The sequence below is a fragment of the Condylostylus longicornis genome, unplaced genomic scaffold, assembly GCF_029603195.1.
Source record: "Condylostylus longicornis isolate FDR11 unplaced genomic scaffold, ASM2960319v2 ptg000027l, whole genome shotgun sequence".
Lineage (NCBI taxonomy): Eukaryota > Metazoa > Arthropoda > Insecta > Diptera > Dolichopodidae > Condylostylus > Condylostylus longicornis.
Window position 1 is genome coordinate 1157630 of NW_026577996.1, and position 21649 is coordinate 1179278.

General features: G+C 26.5%; 2 protein-coding genes across 2 annotated transcripts; one reads left to right on the top strand and one right to left on the bottom strand.

Annotated features, from left to right (window-relative positions):
* The first annotated feature begins 1107 nt into the window (after positions 1 to 1107).
* On the top strand, positions 1108 to 8936 carry LOC129607361 (DNA polymerase zeta catalytic subunit). The gene is made up of 20 exons (XM_055518322.1): positions 1108 to 1350; positions 1400 to 1629; positions 1703 to 1938; positions 2017 to 2240; positions 2294 to 2720; positions 2783 to 2905; positions 2960 to 3046; positions 3108 to 3195; positions 3252 to 3635; positions 3711 to 5535; positions 5589 to 5735; positions 5790 to 6245; positions 6303 to 6637; positions 6696 to 6914; positions 6970 to 7540; positions 7594 to 7707; positions 7759 to 7949; positions 8005 to 8232; positions 8291 to 8546; positions 8607 to 8936. Exons 1-20 carry the CDS (start codon positions 1237 to 1239, stop codon positions 8745 to 8747), a joined length of 6396 nt encoding a protein of 2131 aa, XP_055374297.1. The 5' UTR covers positions 1108 to 1236; the 3' UTR covers positions 8748 to 8936.
* Positions 8937 to 13549: 4613 nt separating this feature from the next.
* Positions 13550 to 21373, bottom strand: LOC129607531 (tetraspanin-6). Its single transcript, XM_055518564.1, has 5 exons — positions 21173 to 21373; positions 16868 to 17056; positions 16476 to 16799; positions 16252 to 16408; positions 13550 to 14027 (listed from the first exon to the last, which is right to left on the bottom strand). The coding sequence occupies exons 1-4, from the start codon at positions 21245 to 21247 to the stop codon at positions 16253 to 16255; spliced, it is 744 nt and encodes a 247-aa protein (XP_055374539.1). The 5' UTR covers positions 21248 to 21373; the 3' UTR covers positions 13550 to 14027; position 16252.
* Between the last annotated feature and the right edge of the window lie 276 nt (positions 21374 to 21649).

Here is a 21649-nt window from a genome sequence, read left to right on the forward strand (position 1 = left end):
ATAAAAATACCAAGACCCGGACCACTGCTCTGATAAATATAAGCCCACCGCGTAGGAAGAGTAACTTCCATTTCCTTTTATGAGTATCATATTAAAAATTTAAATTTCAACTCGAAATTTTAACTATAATTTTGATTAAATATATTTTCGAGTTTTTCCGCCTTTTTTTGAACTGTCATGTCAGGCAACATGTCTGAGAGAATTGAGAGTAAAAATGATAATACACTGTATAAAAAAAATTGGTGCTATATGTTTTAGTGTAGAATACACGACATTAAATTATTTTGGACTTAGAGTTTAAATTAAGTTAGAGTTTAAATTTGTAATTATAAGATTTTAAATTTTAGTTATTATAGTGCTTTTGTAATTGTTTTGCCATAAAAAATGTTAGTTGTTATTGTTTTTAGTAGTAAAGTTAATATATATCGTAATATAACTTAAATCACATATGTACATCCTTAAACAGAATTAAATGGACTTTTGTAAATGTAAGTCATAAAAATGCATTGATTTTTATGAATTACAAAGCATATTTATTTAATTAATAGAGTATACGCATGAAAAATATGATTATATAAAAAGTATGCATTGTAGGAGACATGTCATACAAAATTAGCAAACTTGTTAATATTAAACGTACATTTTCTCAAATTTGAAAAATTACACAAGAATCAACTTAATACTTCGAAGAAAAAAATTTGTCCTAATTTTTTTTTTCTGCAGTGTAGCATGTGTTGAAATCTTAAAAAAATAAACGGAGCCTAGAAGGTTTTTTTAAATCAATATGTTGGTGTTTTAATAACACAAAACTTTAAAAATGTAAGCACTAGTAAAGTAAAAAAAGACTGAATTTTATCTATTTTTAATTAAAAATTTGAAAAAAGTTGGTCTTTCAGATTAAAATGTTCATATGATATATGATTCTTTATATATACAGTTCCCATATGAATACTTGTAAATTCGTCAGCTGTGAGTTGTTACTCTCTTTTAGAGTCAAGACCCTACTATTTTTGTTATGTCAATATGTAAACCGATTGCTATGCTCAATCGTTTTCGTGTAATCTAAATCTGACATTTCATATATCATTACACTGTTATTTTTTTCATGGTAGCTGTTTTGATATTTGGCATAATAATATTTAATTTTTACAACAAAAAAAATTTGCTTAAATTATAGGCAAATAAAATATATTATGTAAAATAATCGTAAGACATTAAAAATAAGCAAAAAGAGCAATGGCTTCCGATATATTTTCTTTACGAATAGTAGATGTCTCTCACTATATGAATCGACCTGTTTACGGATTAGATTCATGCTTCTCAGAATTTAGAGGGAAAGAAATTAAATCTGTAAGTAATGGTTTTGAAAAATTTTTTTATTTAATATTATATCTTTTAGGTTCCAGTAATAAGAATTTTTGGTTCTACATCTGATGGAATCAAAACGTGTTTACATATTCATGGAGTCTTACCATATTTTTATATTCCTTACGAATATGCGGGCAAGGAGTCATTGGATAAATTTATTTATGAACTATGTGAAAGTTTGGACAAAGCTTTGAATGTATCGCTAGGTCAATCGTCATCTCAAACACATCATATATTCAATGTCCAACTAGTAAAAGCATTGTAAATGCAGTAAAATATTAATTTTAAAAGAATGGTCTCAAATATATATTTTAATAACACTTTGATTTTTTAGTCCATTTTATGGTTACCACAGGAAGGAACATTTGTTCTTAAAAATTTATATGTATAATCCAAGGTTATTGAAACGAGCATCTAACTTATTGCAAAATGGAGCTCTACAGGGAAAAAGTTTCCAAGCATTCGATTCTCATGTTCCTTATAGGCTGCAATTTCTAATTGATTACAATCTTTTTCCAATGAGTTTTTTACGTGCTTCATTTTCAGATGTAAAATTTCGTGAAACCGAAGGTAGTTCGATGAAAATCTCTGATTGAAATTATTGAACATTTCAATCATTTAATAAGCTTTTTTTTTTATATTTCCAAGAAATGCCAGTAAGTTTCTACAAACAACAGTTTCTGGACAAGAAAATCCAAAAAGTTTCTACATCGAAATTGGAAGTTGATATATGTGCAAGCAGTATTTTAAATAGAATTGAACTGGAACATGAAATAGCTGCTGGAAAAACTTCTATAAACCCAGGTATAGAATCAATTTGGCAAGATGAAGAAATACGCAGAAAATTAATAAAAATGAACAATAAAGTGGAGGTAAAAAAACTACATTTGCGAATTTGACAACTTCAATAAAATTTTTATTTCAGTTACCAGTTCTAGAAATACCAAAGCCTGATGAAAGACTTAACGTTAAACCAACGAGCAGCGAGTTGTTTTATCGTTCAGCTCTTGAACGAAAACTAAGTGAATTAAGCTGTCAAATAACTGAATCCAATTCGGATAATATTTCATTTTTATCTTCTCAATCGTGTAGTCCGCTCGAAAAGAAAAGGAAATTCAACGTCACAAGGCTTTTGAAAAATTCAGTTTATCCAGATGAGTGTCCTATAGATGATGATTTGTTAAATGCAACTATTGTGCAAAATCATTTGAAGCAAAGCAAATCAAGAAAACTGCAACATTATACGAACGATACAGAAGTGTTAAATAAAGATGTATTTGACGAAGAAACTTTAAATGAGCAAGAAATTATAAATTTGTCGCAGCACCATTACAAAAATTTTAGTTTTAATGGTATATTTTTAGTTTAATGTTGGAAAATGTATCTTTTTCAATGAACCTTATTACTTTTGTAGATACTAGTACTTGTGAACAAGGTGTTTTAGATTTTATTAAGCAATTAGAAGAAGAAGATAAAGAAGAGCGCGGAATCGATCTGGACAGTTCTCTTGGTCCATTCTCAGAATCGCAACAAAACTGTAAGATTGAAGTTTGAAGAGTTAGATATAATATTTTATTGTAGCTTTTTCTAGATAACAAAGAAGTTCTAGAATTTTTAAGACAATTAAGCGATGAAGATGAAAATATTCAAGATCAAATAAATAATTTGTCACAAAAATGTAATTAAAAAAATATATAATAACAATAATTACAAATAAACTCTTTATTTCTTATTTTTAGTTCAATCAGATTCAGAGGACGAATGCTTAAATAATTACACGGTAGCAAATGAAGACATTGAAGAGATTCTAACAAAGTTATCCCAAACGTACAAGTACAAAAAATAATTAGTCAAATAAATAAATAACGGGTATATAATTCCAGAGTAAAATGTACCTCAGTAAACGCTGATCACAATTTCCTCCCGCAAGTAGATGGAGCTGACAGCACTCCAAAAAAAAATTGTCACACGAAACTTAGTAAGACACCTTCGCCTACAAAACTTAGTCCTAGGGTATCTAGGTGTATCAATAACGACGACCAGAATGAACGTTTGTATGAGGTTAAAGGCCACTCGCATGTCAAACGAAGTCCAAAAACACCAAGAACACCTAGATCAATAAAGTACGATCGATATAAACCCTTACAAGGGATAACAATATATTCTCCAAATAAGTCAAAAATATGTGAAAACGATTCTGATTTGGAGGCTGTATCTGCATCTTCTGCTGAAATGAATAAAAGCAATCGTTCAATATTGAGAAGAAAGTAAGATTTTAACGAAAAAACTAAGAAAGAATATTGTAAGAAGCCTCGTGTTTATTTCTTCTTTTGTTTTTATAGGAAAAGAAAGTATTCATTCAGAGAAAGAAGGCAAAGAAAATCGTATTATGAAGGCAGTTTGATTTCAGATGATGTTACTTCTTTAACATCTCGTGACTCTTCTATTTCTGAATTCAAGTCAGATTTGGATAAAACTGAAATAAAAGTTACTTGCAATCTTAAAACACCAAAAAATAAAACACCTCAAAACAAACTTAGAACCCAAGACTGTCAGACAGAATCAAGAAATTCAGAAATCGTTCAAGAAATATTGTGCAAAAATGCAAAAAGGAATGAAAATAAAAATTCAGAAAACATGGGCACAAAAATGATGCGCTCAAGATTAAGAAAGCGAATTGATTCTATTATTTCTAATTCTGAAGTAGATATAGAAAAATGTAAAAGTAGTGAAAATCAATCCATTGAAGGAAAATCCAAAATAAATGATAAAAGTAAAAATGATGCAAATTCGATAAATATGAGAAGACAAAATCAAGATTTCAATATAGTTGAAAGTGCAAGCATAACAGGTAAACCAGTGGCACAGCCACATGTGCTCGCTAATCTGCAAGAACTTGGGCTATGTTTTCTAGAAGAAAAAAATTCTGAAAAGAACAAATTGAGAAGAGAAAATAACATTAATAACGGCAAAAATTATTTTGAGGAAAAATGTAAGATTCTAAATGAAAACAGACAAGAAGAAGAAAGAAGTTTAGCCAAGAAAATTTTTAAAACAAAAAGATGTAAAGTTAAAAGCAAGCGTTTGAAAATCAAAGAAATGAAAAGTATTTCAAAAAAGGAAGCAATAAATGCTGACGTAAAATCGTCATCAAAGTTAAATGCTAAAGAAAATTCAAAAACAAGTAACGTAGGAGATTGTATTCAGTCAGACATCGAAGAAGATTTGAATATATGTAGTTTTTATGATGTCTCGTTTTTCGTAAATAGTCCTTCAATGTTTAGTGATGCAGACTCACCTATTCCAAAAAATCATGGTGAAATTTCGCAAACTAGTGATAAAAAGAGTAAAAAAAGTAAAAGAAGAAGTATTTCAATGTCACCACTACAATTTTCAGACGAGGACATTGACACTGATATAAATTATGAAAATAAACAAAACAAACTTAATACCGAAAAAGTTCGAATTAAGAATTCTAAAGAAAAAAACGATGAATCTTTAGAAGACACTCCCAATTTACCAATATATACTGCACCTGAAATAATTAATCAAATGCCATTTTACAGCAATCCTAATGATGTTAGAAAAGGAAAAGAAGTTGGTCATCTTGTTTTACATATACCATTACAGATCCACGAAACTGACTGTAATGCTGAAGTTGATTCAAATAAAATCAAAGATTCACACAAAAATAATGTTGAGGAAACTGAATTTGCCGAAAATATGCCAGATGTTTATGATGATAGTCCTATTAAAATTAGACGTCAAAAGATCAGTACCATTTTGATTAAAAACGATAATGAAATATTTAGAAAAAAAGATGTAGCTTCCCTTGGTAGTAGAACAAATTTCAAAAAATGCAAAGTTGCTTTGAAGAAAATTTCGCTAAACAAATTACAAAATAATATTTCCTTACAACATGACAATAAGATTAAGTGTAAAAAAAAACTGTTCTGTGGTCATTCAGATCCTAAAGAAAATAAAAGAAATATCTTGAACGATAGCTCTTCGAGAACATTATTTGATGATAAAATATCAAGTTCCAAATCAAACGAATCATTTATAAATGGAGTTCCAATTGAAATTATACTATCGGATGAAGTGAGCGTGGAAGATGCTTTGACTTTCAAAAGCCAAAATTTAAATAAACAAAAAGAAAATCAAATAGTAGATATAAGATTTATTCAAGCATAACATGGTTCTAATTCCTTTTTTTTTAGGTTTCAAGTAATCCAAGAAAATCTTTAAAAAGAAATGCAAGTATAATTTCTGAAACAAGTTTTGGACTTTCAGGAGCTTCTCTAGATAATACGTATGGATTTAAAGCTAGATTAGAAAATTTGCAACAAGCAAAAGCAGACATCGATGTAAAGTAAAATAGAAAGTATTTGATATGCGTTTTCAATTTTCACATTTTTCAGCATTATTATTTGACCACAATGTCTCTTGAAATTTTTGTAAAAGCTCGAGGAAATTTGCTTCCAAATCCAGCTTTTGATGAAATATGTGGGGTATTCTATGCAATTTTAAATGATGTGCCTGAAAATCATAAAATACCTACAAAATTATCAGGTTATATATTAGTAGCGCAAGCAGATGATAAGAACCCTAAAATGACTGGAATTGAAGGGAATGTAACAATAGCGAATTCTGAATTGCAACTTTTTAATTTGCTTTTAGAGCTGATTCGTTTTTGGGATCCTGACATTTTAGCTGGATATGAGATTGAAATGAGCTCGTGGGGGTACATTCTTGACAGATCAAAACATCTAAACATTAATTACATTCAATCATTATCAAGAGTTCCATCGCAGAAAGTTTATGAAAATGTGGAAGAGGACGAACCAAAAGAAAGTTATACTGATTTGGACCACGAGGTTTGGTTTCAAAAGTAAAAACAAACATTTATGAAATTATTAGATTGATTTTTTTAGTCAAAAATTTATGGAAGAATATTGTTAGACGTATGGAGGCTTCTAAGATCGGAAATAGCATTGACTTCTTATTCATTTGAAAATGTGATGTATCATATATTACATCGACGAATCCCTTCACATTGCTATCAAAAGTTAACTGAGTGGTATTTTTCTGCTCAAACAAAGTGGATAGTGTTAGAATATTACTTAGAGCGGGTCAATGGTGTTATGGACCTGTTAGATCAATTAGATTTAATTGGCAGAACTTGTGAAATGGCTAAATTAATTGGAATACAATTTTATGAAATACTTTCCAGAGGTTCGCAATACCGCGTTGAGAGTATGATGCTGCGGTATGTAAATGAAAAAATATGAGAAAATAGAATATCTAATTTGTTAATCTGTATTTAGAATAGCGAAACCCAAAAATCTGATTCCAATGTCACCGAGTCCTCAGCAAAGGTTACATATGAGAGCACCTGAATATCTTCCATTAATTTTAGAGCCTCAGTCGAGATTCTATGCAGATCCTTTGATTGTATTGGATTTTCAAAGTCTTTACCCAAGTATTATGATTGCTTATAATTATTGTTTTTCAACTTGTCTTGGCCGTGTTGAACATCTTGGATCGTAAACTATACTTAATTAAAAGTTTATAAAAAGTCGATAAATTTTTATTTTTCAGATCAACACCATTCGAGTTCGGTGTTTCCATGCTAAAAGTTTCAACAAATATGTTAAGAAAATTATTGGCTTACGATATGGTAACGATTTCTCCATGTGGAGTCGCATTTGTCAAACAAGCCATTCGAGAAGGAGTTCTTCCGCAAATGGTTCGAGAAATTCTTGATACAAGATTAATGGTGAAACAATCTATGAAGTTGCATAAATCAAATGAAATTTTGCAAAGAGTACTTCACTCAAGACAATTAGCATTGAAGTTAATGGCAAATGTGACTTATGGATATACAGCAGCAAACTTTAGTGGTCGTATGCCTTGTGTTGAAGTTGGAGATAGTGTAGTAGCCAAAGGCCGGGAAACATTGGAACGTGCAATAAAATTAGTTGAAGCAACTCCAAGATGGGGGGCGGAAGTAGTGTACGGTGATACGGATTCTTTATTCATATTATGCCCTGGCAAAACAAGACAGACTGCTTTTAAAATCGGTGAAGAAATTGCGGAAGCTGTTACAAAAGACAATCCTTTTCCAGTAAAATTGAAATTGGAAAAAATTTATCAACCTTCGATATTACAAGTAAAAAAAAATTTTTACCTAATTTGTTAAGAAACTTTTAACATTTTTTATAGACTAAAAAACGTTACGTTGGTTACATGTATGAAACTCCAGATCAAGTTGAACCTATTTATGAAGCAAAAGGTATTGAAACAGTAAGAAGAGATGGATGCCCTGCCGTAGTAAAGGTAAACATATTTATTTTTCTAAACTTATATATAATTAAAATTTATTTTAAGATTTTAGAAAAATCTCTTAAAATTTTGTTTCAAACTAAAGATGTTAGTCAAGTTAAACTATACGTATGCCGCCAATTTACAAAAATTTTACAAGGCAAAGCTAATGTGCAGGATTTGATCTTTGCTAAGGAATTCCGTGGCAGATTTGGTTACAAACCAGGAGCATGTGTACCAGCATTAGAGTTGACAAGGTAACAAGAAATGAATATGAAATATGAAATTTATTATGTATGTTTGACTATTTAGAAAATGGATGATAACAGATCCCAGAAAAGAACCAAGACGTGGAGAACGTGTACCATATATTGTTACAAATGGTCCACCAGGGGTTCCAATTATAAGATTAATCCGATGTCCGCATGATGTTTTAAATGATGAAGGTTTTAAAATTAATGCAATATATTACATTACGAAAGCAATAATACCAGCACTAAATCGATGCTTTTTATTGATTGGGGCTGATGTCAATGAATGGTAAAGTTTAGTAATTTTTGTTTTGTATAATTTTAACATTTATATTAAATACATTCAGGTTTGCCGAACTACCTCGCAAGAACACAAACTTATTGCAGCATATTAAAAATTCAAAAGATCACTCAAAATTTGCAACAAAAGAAAAGAAAACAACGATTTCACAGTACTTTTCTTCTACTAACTGTGTAATTGATTGTGGTAAACAAACTAAGAATGAAATATGCAACGATTGTGCAAAGAATGTTCAGAATTGTGTTATAACATTACAAAATAAAATATCTAAACTTGAAAGAGCTTATTTTTTAACAGAAAAGGTAATAAAATTAAATACAAAGTTTTTATTAATTTACTTTAATATTAATTTTATTTTTTAGATTTGTCAATCATGTGTTGGTAGATCAAAAAATATCGATTGCAAATCTTTAGATTGTCCTGTGCTATTTGTAAAAGAGGTTAAACGAAGAGAATATAAGCAAATTGGTTATTTTAAAGAATTGATAGATAAAATTTCTTAAATTTATTTAGTAAATTTGTATTTTAAAACATTTTTAAAATATATGTATGTACACATAATAAATATTATTAGTAAAGATAAAGAAAATTTTTTCCCCTTTATAAAATGCAATACACTATGAATACATATATTATTGAGTTTGTTTCGAAAGTATTCTTTCAAATACAACGATTGGAATTAAGAAATTTTAAATGGCAAATATCTTTTATTATTTAATTATAAATTTATTAGAAATATATATTTTTTCAAATTGAAATAAGTTACTTTGTTAAAATAAAATAGGATTATTCATTTAAATATTATGTTATTATATTTTATTATACGTTTCGTTTACTAATTTGATTATACAAAAGATTGATTATAAATTTCTCCTTGATTGATTAAAATTTCATTTTTTGACATCAAATTTATTGTAGTGATAAAATTTATTGTAGTGATTTTGTTCGCCAGCTTTCACTTGGGATCCATAGTTTTTTTCCCTGAATTTCCATTTGAAATATTAAATCAGCACGGTATTTTCTTGCAAAGAAAGAAAAACAATGAAATATTTTTTCAATATTAACTTACAACATTTAAGTTACTCTGACAATTCGACAATTTCTAGCAGAAATGCAAAAATCCGAACCAGAACTTTAAAATGCGGTATTAAAATCTTGTCTAAAAATGGAAGTTCATATTTTTGAATGTATTGAATTTTATTCATATTATTTTCATCCGAATTCAATTCTGCAGCGATTTCATTTCTTTCTGTTATTAATTCCTTAATTAAACTTGAACTAATTTTAGGTAATTGAATTGATTGTGAGTTTTTATTGCAAAATAATATGAGAATAAGAAGTAGCTTCTTATGGTTGTCATTTGAAATTTTAAATTCATTATTATCTAGTAATTTATTCAATTTATCTATAATTTTGTCTTCCAAAATGTTAGTATAACCGATAAATAATTCAGTAATTAAATTAAAAAAAGTTTTTTGTTCTTGTTTTGAGCAATTAAACTCAATTTTCAACCTTTCAATGATAAATTTTAATAAATCGAAAGAAAACTTCTTTTGGCATTTTGTTCCATATATAGAAAAAATAGGATGATGAATTTTTTTCAATATGAAATCACTGTAGCCAAAATTTTGAACACCAATAAATAAACAGACCGTTAACAGAGCAGCTCTCTAGAAAAAAAATTAAGATGTCAAAACCTTTTTTTTTGAAAAAATATTTTAGAATAACGAATAACCTCAGTTGCATTTAGGTGTTCAAAATTTGTTTCTTCTATCTTTTTTATCATCACATACATTGAATGCAAGCACAAAAACGTTGCATAGAAATTATGAAATTTTTTCTTTAAATGTCCTCTTTTCGCAATTAAAATAAGTTTTTTAAGTCCTTTTTTTTTAAAAATGTTGGTGCTGTTACAAAATATGAAATATGCCAAACTGATAAAGTCCAAATCCAACTCGGGATTATATTGAAAACTAAAATTAAATTAAAAGCACAAAATTGTTGCATTGCTAGCCAATATAATTTTAATATATATATGTATTTTAAAGTATGTTTTATTAATGTTAAATACGTTGCAAATGTTGTTCCAACGTTTTTAATATCTTTAATATCGTCAGGTGAATGTGGATCGTCCAGCAAAGAATTAGAAAAAACCTCTTTCCATTTTTTATATTGAATTTTCTATAAAAATTATTCACTATATAGAAAAAATGTTAGAGATACTAAGCGTTTTTAAGAACTGACCTCAATACTTAATTCTTCAAGTAGTTTTCTAGAGCTAAAGCCTGGTTTTAAAAAGTAACAAATATTATTTAGCAATGATAATTCGGCTTTTGAGTACACAGTGTTTTCCCTGTTATTTAAATGCTTTAGGTTAGTAAAAACAGCCACTCCTATCACAATTTTATTATAAAGAAATGGTATATATAAAATGGACTTGACTTTATGTTTGATGTAAGTTTTGATGTCTAAATCTAGTTTTGAATCAGATTTTTGTATTTTTTTAAAAATAATCTCAGCTTTAGTAAGAATTTCACACAAATAACTATTTTGAGCAGGATATCTGTGTATAAATAAATTTGCATAATCAATTTTAATGTTTTAAGAATAAAAAACAGTTATTGCTTCATGTATCTACTTTTTAACTTCTTTGCACCATATTAAATCAGTCTTATTCGCATTTAAATTTTTTTTTAAATTTTCGATATAAATGTCCATTTTGAAATTCTCATCATCGCCAGTCGAATTAATTTTGTAGAACATCATATTTTCTGCTTGTATAGAATCTTTAATCATATTCTAAAATGAGTTGTTTTTCAAATTAAATTATAAAACTCAAATAAAATTAACAAATAATTAATAAAGCACTTATACTTACTAAACCTGTGTTAATAAATGATAAAAAGTCTGTGGTATTTGACAAATAATTCTTTGCAACGGCTGACAATGCCTGATTTATTTCGTATTTCTTTTTATGTTTCAAGATCTCATTTGCTTGTTGTAATGATAACTCGAACCATTTAAGAATAGTAGAAACATAAAGACAGTCACTCTGAAAGCAAAATTAAAATTTTATGGAACGCTTAGAAAAAATCGCTAAAAAATGAAATTTATGTAGGTACTGTTGAATAGATTTCTTCAACATTATTTCGAAATAATTCAATAACAGCTAGAACATCATCGTTTGTATTTAGAATGGGATAAAATAAAACACTTGTTTTTGATCTATAATCATCAATAAACATTGAAGAGTAACGTTTCGAAAATATTTCAACATCTTGAATTATATATTCTGCTTTATTAAAAGCAGTAGCTCCAGCAACATGTCCAGATGATTCTAAAAAAAATTAACATTATATTAGTAACTTTTGATTATGATCAGTTTGTATTTAAAAATTAAATGGAGGTGCCTACCGATAGGTATATTAATTTTTTGTCGATATCGACAAGTATTTGATTGCTTCCAAGCAAGCGTATCAGATGAAATATCAACCCAATACAAAATTATTCCTACAAGAACATTTATAATTAAAATAAAATAAATTTTGGTTTTTTTAGACATATTTATATAGTATGTCAACGAAGTAGTGTTAGATGACCTTGACTTTTTGTTAATTCCTGCAAAGGTAATATTTTCTTGAAAAAATTATTTTCATATTCACTTTCATGTTCGTTGCAATGCGTAATGTCGGCAAGAGAACTGAAATTTAAAAAACCAAATTTAATTTATTAGTGGATGGATCCGAAAACCAAAAAACATTACTTTTGTTGGGTATACTTACGCAAAATTATTAACTGAAGATTGGTCAGCCTTTAAGGAATCAGTATTTTTAAGTGACATTTATTTTTGTTAATTTTAATTCAGATAAAAAATTAGTATTGAATTTTGTTTCCAATGATTGCTTTTTTTATTTTTGTTTAATTGATTGTAAATATGTGTGTAATTTAATTAATAATAATTAACTTAATATAATAAAAAAAAAGTTAAAATAGCATCATTATCACACTTAACATTACTGTACTATTCCAAAAATGAGGGTCTCAATAACGGTATTTTTCAGAAAGTACTGGCTTTTTACAAACCGAATCCATAAATTCTAGAAAAATTGACCTCTCAGTTAGCAAAATATTGTGCGTTAATCATTCACATTTGCCAATCAATTATTTTAAAGTAATTGTTGATATTTTTTTAATCTTAACATGAACAATAGTTTAAAAAACATTGACATATTAAGTAAAATGTAGTATTAGCGACAATAAACAGCTTACATGCTATACACCAGTGCCACCTACAATTTTTAAAATTTTTCATACCTCGCTTATATTACAAATAACAAGAGATCTCAGTTCCATCTTTCCTTTAGTTATTCTTCCGTTTTAAATAAAATAATTCTAATTAGAGATATATATATATATATATAATAAGTAATCAATTTTATTAAATAATTGCTTTAAATTTTAATGTTATCTTATAAAATATAATGCACTTTTTAAATGTCATATTTTTTTTTAAATTTTCATTAACATTTTAATTATACTTTTACATAAAATTCTTATTTTTATATAGGCTTTTACATTTAGGAGGAGGAGGAGGCAATATTTTCATGTACGATAGTATGTAATAATTTGTAAATTGGAGAATTGTTATACTATATAATTTTAAATTTGTGTGTTATACATATAATCTGTTTTTATATTCTAAATTTTTAAAAATTATTTTATTATATTTTAACTATTATTAAAATATTTTTTAATTTTGAAAATTTGTAAAATTGCAGTTTTATGATTATAAACAATATTTTGTTGTTGTGCCAAAAGATTATTTTAAACAATCGTCTAACTTTAACATATGAAATATAAATTTATATACACACTTATATGCCTTGAGAATTGTAAAATTTGGTTTTTTCGGTCGCATTACGCCCCCAAAATTGAATATAACATTAAAAATTCATCTATAACCAATAACAGTTTTCTTAACAAAGAATTACGAAAAGCATTGAAATTCAATATTTAATTTGTTCAATATATCATGATTTGACTGTAGATACGGTGCATTAGTATGCACATATTTAAAATAAAATAAAATAATTCAAAATTTTATTAATATAATAAAACAAAATGTGTGGAGGGGTTTTACAAATTTTCAATTAAAAAGTATATAAATAGTCACTTTACATAATTATTTAACAATAAAAAATATTCTAACAAATATTTTAATTTCAATGAACAATACATATATACAATATACATAAATACATGTATTTTAAAATATAAATAATAAATTGTTTGAGCGTATATTAAAATGATAAAAAATTATCATATAAAACGAGCTATGTATGTAAGGATATTATGTATGAAGGTAAATTACATATAGGTGTCTATGAATGTATGAATATTTCCATTTTAGATATTTGTCTCATATATCTCTAATGATATATTTATGTACTTTTTAACTGCTAATGTTTGAAGTTGATTAAATTACTTATTTATTTGTTTCTTTGTTTGTCTGTTCACTTATATAAAATGAAAAAAAAAAATTTTTTTTCTTAATATTTATAAAATCGTATTCTGATTAACTTTAATATATTAATTAATAAAAACGAAAACAATGTCCTTGAAGGATGTGAATTTTATAGTTTCCATATACATACATACATACAAGTATATATAGTATATACACATATAATTTTTTTTTTCTGTATATAATATGCTTAATGTGATAAAGATCTTAATATTCCTTTCCATACGTATACTATTCACTGTATTACATTCTAAATCACCTGAAACACAATAAAAAAAATTAAAAATAAAAAAAAAAATTTTAATTTTCATATTATTTTTATATTTTTGTAAATATACAGTATAGTTAAAAGTGGACGTTGATCAATAAATTATTTAAACTACATAGTTAAATTTATCACGCGATATGTGCACCATAAACGTTTTATTTTGTTGGCCGTGCTTGTGTTGTCTTATGAGAATAATTTAAATTATAAGAAAATATTGGAATTCTAGATTGTTTCAACAATAATGACTAAATACTGAACTAAGCGTCTAATTACGTAACTCAAAATTTCTAATGATAACTTTTTTTGCTATTGTGAAAATTTGATATGAACACAGTTTCATACTAATTTCAATTACTTAAGGCCTGATTGTTTATCTTGCTATTTTACTCGGCAAATGAGAAGCTAGTGAGCAACTATCATATAGTTGTATAATGTAATTTTCGAATGAGATGAATTATTCGGTATTGCGTATCTCGCGTTTTTCTAAAATGTAAACAAAATTTTTTCACTTTTTTTTTGAAAGTGAATAAGAAGTAAGTAAAAAAGCGAGAAACACCATTAAGCTGTTAATTAAATATTTAAAGAAATACGATGCCGAAAGTTAAAATTTTTGGGTAATTTGGAGAAGCGACAACTGGAAAGAGAATGAAGATATAGATAGAGAGCTTTGTTGATGATTTACCTCTGTTTTATGTGCTTAATAAACGATCTAAATTCTAATAAAATATTAAAATAAATTCAATTATAATCCGGCTATTTAATTGGATTCAGAATCTTTCTTCCATAAACCTATAAATACTGGTGTTTACTGAAACTACCATTATTATTTATATAGTATATAAAAAGAATATTACACTCAAACATAGATCCATGTGCCTAAAAAACACTTTGTCCTGGACTGTATATTATATAAAAATTTATTTAAAGAAAACCCAAAATATCGATTTTCGAAATTCAAACGAAATAATTAAATTATCCATACACTCCTATTTTAGTATAGGAATATTTTTTAATGCTTAATGATTAAAGTAAGGGGAAAATATTGTTTTCGATTTTTTACTTAAGGGTTGTATTGATTATATCAAGCATGGTATATTTGGTATATTTATTAATATATGGATTAATATATTATAAAAACCATTTATGTTTGTGTATAGAAACGCCTATTAGAAAATTAAAACTTCGAAATAATTAAGTGTAGGTGAGATTAATTTGTTAAAGAAGTTAACGAAAATTGAAACAAATTTATTAAAATTTTCTGTTTCGTTCCAATTGGAAATGAAATTCAAAGTTTTCTATAATTTCTATTTATAGTAAAATGAATCACACATCTAAAAGTTGCTATGTAAGTGATAAAAAGTAGTACAAGTGCCTATACAACAAAATTAAAAGAAAATCAAATTAAATTCAAATCAAATCTCAGGTTGTAATTAAGGTTAAACTTTATTACCTACTAATTTTTTATAAATACTTTAAGTATTTTTCTTTAGAACCTTATTGGTTTTCATTATTATTTTAAGAATGACCATAAAATGTTATAGAAATATATTAGAAATATTGTTGGTAGACAATACAAAAAGTGTGTATATGACAATGCAAAAAAGGCCAAAACATAATTAAAAAGTGAAATTTCATCTTCTCTTAAAATGCGGCTGAAAGAATTTTCAACTGTAAAAAATCACAATAAATCATTTCAAATTTTCGAGGTCAAATAAAGATCAAAGAGGCAACTGCATTTATTCAAATAGGCCCAATACTTAACTTCAAGTTGGTTTAAAACGCAATATACACACATATATATGCTAATTTGCATACATATGTGCATATATTTCATGTCTCCCAATGGATACTTTTAGTGTCCTCATGAATATTTTTTTAGTTTTCCATTAAAAACAGAATATTTTTGGTTATAATTTTTGACCAGTTGACATTTACCTATATTTTGCGATTTATGTTGTCCTCAATTTTCCTTTTTTTTTTACCTTTCCATTTTTGTTTTTATAAAGAAAAGTTTTAATCTATTCTTGACTTTCTAAATTTAATTTTAATAAGCGGAAATTATTGTTCTACTTTCCTTTTTCTTTTAACATAAAAAGAAACATGATTTTTTTTATAATAAAAACCTTGCAATACTTTAATATTAGTGCACAAAAACACATGTACAAATACACATAATAAGTTCTTTTTAACATAAACAAAAAAATATTATACTAACCTTAATTATTAGCTGCTCTTTCTCTACGAATTGCTGATGCTAGTGTACATGCCAAATAAATACCCAATAATTGTAGGAAGGCAATACCAATACCAACACCAATTAATATTGTTGCATTACTGTCGATACGATCTTTTAATTTTGTGATGCAACCCTCCTATATTACCATTTTAAAAATTATTAATTAATTTTACAAATATAAGAAGAATTCTTATTTAACTAACCTGGAAATATTTATCCTTCGCTAGGACTAGTGAATTTTGACAATCTTTTGTTGATGGATCAGTAAATTCTGGTTTACAGCAACTACCACGTAATATTCTTGGATTATAACGTGATTCATATTGCCAATCAGTTGGGTCATTAACACCGCAACACATCAATTTATTTTGTATATTATCCCATGCTTTTAAATCCATATCATTTGAACGTCTGATCGTTTCCAATAATGAATTTTTAATTGATGATTCTAAATCTGCTCTAAATACACATGCTGCAATACCAACTGCCAATTCAATTATGAATATTATAGCCAAAAGTACTGCGTACTATAGTTAAAAGTATAATTTTTTTTGTCAAATATTTTATGAAATAAAATTTATTCATTCTAAAATACCGTAATTAATAGCGGCGGAGACTCCTTTATCGCACCAAAACAACCCAATGATGCAATCAAAAATATTATTGTACCTGTTATAATAAGAACAATTGGTGGCGCTGTCACTCGACCTTCAATGAAATGATTAAATTCATTGACATCTGCTAAAACCAGTGCGCCAGCAATTAATATTCCTAATCCAGAAAGCTATTAAAGTAGAAAAGTAAAAATTCTCGTAGTTCGTTATGACAATAAAATTGTTAATTTTAATTAGAAAAAAAATTTAAACTGATTTTTATCAAAAAGTTGAGTCACACTTGCCAATCATTGTCAAGATAGTGTCGCAATAGCAAATTATTAAAAACTACAATTTCTTGTTGTATTTTTCGCGTAAGAAAAATTCTAGTTTTCAAGCTTTAAGAAATTAAAAGATTTTTTGATTTCATTTTCAGTTTTGCTTCATTTTAAAAATTTTTAAACAAAAGTAAAATGTCGATTTTTGGTAAGATTTTCTTTTACAAGATCTTTTTATACGATAAGTGTTAATTATTTTTGCGTGTTTTATTTTTTTTTTAATTTTCGTTACGTTCAAAAACCTTGGAAATATTGAGTTTTCGTTCTCTGTTGGAGTAAACCTTTTTTTGAATCAAAAGTTAAAATATTTAATGACATTTTTTGTTTTTAGTAACGCAATTAAGATAGTGATTAATTTGTTATGACAGTTGGAATAAAATTTACTTAAAAAATGTTAGTTAATTTAAAATTCTTTGACATAATCTTGGAACGACGCGTTACAGTAATTGCACACATACGGGCATACTGCATTTTACGCAGTATATGTTTACGAGAAATATGCTTGTATTGTATAAATTCCTATATTACTGTACGTAAATGGAGACTTAATTTCTCTATGCCTCAATTCTAATATATTTTAAATAATTTCAACTATTCTTAATAAATGTCCAATATTCTAAATAGTTAGGATTTTTTAAATTTCATTATCTAATAACGACAACATTATTTTATATGACAGATCCAAGCGTATTTGAGGCCTATTCTAGTGAAGCCGGCTTCACTAAATTATGTTAATAATGATCTGTAATGTAATAGCCAAATCATTTTTGGTTTTAACTGACATAGTAAAAAAGGAGCTTAAGTTTGGAGATGATTTCAAGTCGAGTTCTCAAGTTGTCATATAAATGAGATAGGTGTTATAAATTTGATAACAAATTGAAAACAAAAGAATATAGTTTCCCTCTATCAATTTATTGCAATGTTTTATCCTCTGAGATCTCTGCTCTCATTTGCTTTCTATACGTTCGATACACCAATATACCACCATAAATCTTCACACAGTAATCGCTTCAATAAATCGGTTTTTAAACGAGGCTATTGGCTAAAGCAGAAAAGAATTTTTTATACGGCACATGGTAGTATTGACATTTCAATATTGCAGAATAGGTCTTGTTAATAAGTAATATACAAATTAGTCGACTCATTGCTTGATTTAGTAAATCGTAAGCCCATAGAAGTTATTGTAGCAGCGATTTAACAAATTTTTAAGCAAATGGTATTTGAAATTTATGTGGATTATGTGGATACAGTTCATGCATGCAATTTAATATGCAAATTTTGCATATTTTGTGTGAAACTAGTGTTTTTTGTTGTTATGTATTTTACTAACATCAAAGTGGAATTGATTTATTTTTGCTACAATATATAAGTGTAATACAAAACATTTTAAAAGTCGATGTAAATATGAAATTATACAATGTTATGAGGCACTGGAATGATAGTGTGTGTAAATATAGCCGTAGTGTGTAAATGATAGCCTGGTATTGTGTGATGTGCTTAGGAGATTAACAAAACAAAATTTTGCCACACTGCGTAATTTTTTTGTTTTTTAATTGAGCGACTTATATAAACAAAATAGGTGTAGTCACAAATAAAATGTGTTGTACATATACAATATAAACTTTTAGTTTAACGATTAAAACAGTTCCTTTTTTTTCAGTATATCGCCGCCCCAAATTCATACTGTCATATCTTAGAAAATGACAAAAATAGTTTCATAATTTTTCCTGGCATCAATACTCCTGTGGAAGAGGAATAAGGAATACCAATTCGTTGCAGTTTTATTTCGCTTATTTTGTTTTACTTATGTACATGCCATTTTCGACTTGATTTTGGAGTTTAGTTCTTTTTTCATGATTCTGTAAGATACGAAAGTATAATTTCGGGGCGAGAATATATGAAGTCATTCAAATTACACTGAAAGGATCAACGCCATTTCCAAATTTTTTTGTTAATAATGAAAATTATACCCGAAATTTAATTTTACTTAACTTTAATTTTTAAACACTACCATTTTTGTGTACATGTATCGATTTTCTTTCAATAATAAATTTTGAATAGAAACCGACTTCCATATCTATAATCGCATGCATCCATAATTATATTTAAATAAATTTTTATTTATGAAATTTATTAATTTATTAAGTAAATAAAGACTGATTGACAAGTTTTTATTGAATTACCACGTAATTTGTTATTTAATTTTATTGAATATTTTTTTTTTTAAACTATTTGTTTCAATTTGTTTAAACACAAAATTCAAATCTAAAATATTAAGAAATTATAATTAAATTACTTACTTTATTAAATTAAATTTTAAATAAATTTTAATTAAAGAGATATTTTTGTTTTAATTATTTTGAAATTTTGGTAGCGCTGGAAATTGAGTTTTATACGCGGTGGCGGCTTTTTAATTTAATTTACGAATTTATATTTAAAGTAATTTTAGCAATTCATGTTAAACTTAATTTTATTTAAATCGCATTTTGGAAATTTATTGACAGTAACTTTCAATAAAAACTTTCTTTCAATTTTTTATTTTCTTTGAAGTTAGAAATTTTATAAATAATTTAAACTCCAAAGATATTGCTGTACACTATTTCAGTGTGACTCATTAGTCACTTGAATTAAATAAAATTTAAAGTGCAATTACTTTTGCTGTACATTAATTTTCTTTTTTTATAACAGTTCTTTTGCCTCCTTCTTTTTAATTCAAAGCATATTAAAGGATTTGTTAATAATTATTATTTAATTAATCATTGTAAATATGTCAATAAACTATCACCTTTTATATGGCTGTTGCAATCAGGAAAATCAATACACCTAATATGTAGGAAATCAACGAAATTTTTTATATTAAATTTTGTCAAATGGAAATCAAACATAATTTATGTCTGCTCCAGGTTATTGAACCCTATAAATGAGTTGACAATTTCTTTTTAAAATGAGAAACATTTGTTGCTCTCAATATGATTTAATTGTAAAAATTTTTTCATTATTTATTTTAATGTTGCCATTATCGATTATGTAATTATGATTTAAATTAAGGTAAAAGATATGGAAAGGAAAATTGTAAAAAATATCATAATTTTCTTGTATTCATAATACCGACGCTTGATGACATGTCAATGTAATTTTTGTGTCGCTCAACTGCCATCAGCAATTTTGTTGTCAATATTTGAAAATAGTTATTTTTCTAATTTATTAAGTACAAAGTTTAAATATTATTGTGTCGACAGTGTCAAATTTCATAATAATAATATGCAAATAAATGGCCGATATATTTAAATGGCAAAAATATTTTAGCCCTATAATACCGAATAAAAGGAATAAAACTTACGTGCAATGAAGAAGTCAAACTAAAGTATAATGAAAAAATTTTGTAAACTGAAAAGCGATTATTTCAAATTGAGACCTGAAAGGGTTATCAATCAACCTAAAGATATGCAATTTTTAAAAATTAAATACATAATATAATAAAAACGAAAATAATAATTATTTTTAAAGGTAAGCTCCTTTTCGTATGAAATAAAGAACAAGCTATAGAAAAGAAAACAAATAAATTGTAATTAGATGAATTACAGAAAAATTTCTATGTTACTAAGTCCTGAAGTACATATGTAATTATTTTCGAATTAAATTCAAGAACATTTTCTTTTGTACTTATTGAACAATAGCAAAAATAATATAGTGTTTTGTAGTGGAATATCAAAACATGCTTACAGCACTCTATTTTCTGTTAAATGTCGAATTAATTCTTTTCTCGAAATAAAAAATTTTTTTTACACTATTTAGAAGCACTATTTTAGACCTAGATTGGCAGTGTAAAAAAGAAGCAATATTATAATTTTCTGTAAGAAATTATACAAAAATGAAGGTCGGGTAGATTGCCCTAATTCTACAGCATAGTCTCTAGCTGAAACAATTTCATTTTCTATACTATTTTTATTTGAGATTAATTGAACTCACCGCAAATACAAAATTAAATGCAAATAGAACATATTTTACTATGCTCATTGTACAGTTATTAAACATTAGCTTCATTTTGAAATTCTATTTATTCCGTTATATATAGGTACTATCCTTTATGATATAAATGCACTTTATGTTCGATCCTTTTTTGTTTGATTTTTGTATTAAAAAAATTTTACTTAATAAAATTTTGAAAAATTTTTTTTTACTGAAACCGTCTCTTTTATAATAACATTTAAACCGTTAATCTTTAATTTTCGCTCAACAGTTTAACCCGAACTGTTACGCGTTGGTCAAGTAACTAAAATTTATGTTAACTATTAACTTAGAATTTACCCTTAAAGAAAACAACCAACTATTGCGGCGACATAATTTTCATTGAATTTTCCGAATTTTTTTCTTGTTATTTTCTTTTTGTTTATTTAAATTTTTTTCTTTCGTTTTTGCTTTTGTTGTTTTTTGATTTTTGGTTTA

What these genes read in the sequence shown, in the direction of transcription:
- LOC129607361 (XM_055518322.1), top strand. Translation starts at nt 1,237, where the DNA reads ATGGCTTCCGATATATTTTCTTTACGAATAGTAGATGTCTCTCACTAT. An exon ending in AAATGAACAATAAAGTGGAG is followed by an intron (nt 2,241 to 2,293) that starts GTAAAAAAACTA and finishes TTTTTATTTCAG; the next exon opens with TTACCAGTTCTAGAAATACC. An exon ending in CAAAAATTTTAGTTTTAATG is followed by an intron (nt 2,721 to 2,782) that starts GTATATTTTTAG and finishes TTACTTTTGTAG; the next exon opens with ATACTAGTACTTGTGAACAA.
- LOC129607531 (XM_055518564.1), bottom strand. Translation starts at nt 21,247, where the DNA reads ATGAAGCTAATGTTTAATAACTGTACAATGAGCATAGTAAAATATGTT. An exon ending in CTCCGCCGCTATTAATTACG is followed by an intron (nt 16,800 to 16,867) that starts GTATTTTAGAAT and finishes TTTTAACTATAG; the next exon opens with TACGCAGTACTTTTGGCTAT. An exon ending in CGAAGGATAAATATTTCCAG is followed by an intron (nt 16,409 to 16,475) that starts GTTAGTTAAATA and finishes ATGGTAATATAG; the next exon opens with GAGGGTTGCATCACAAAATT.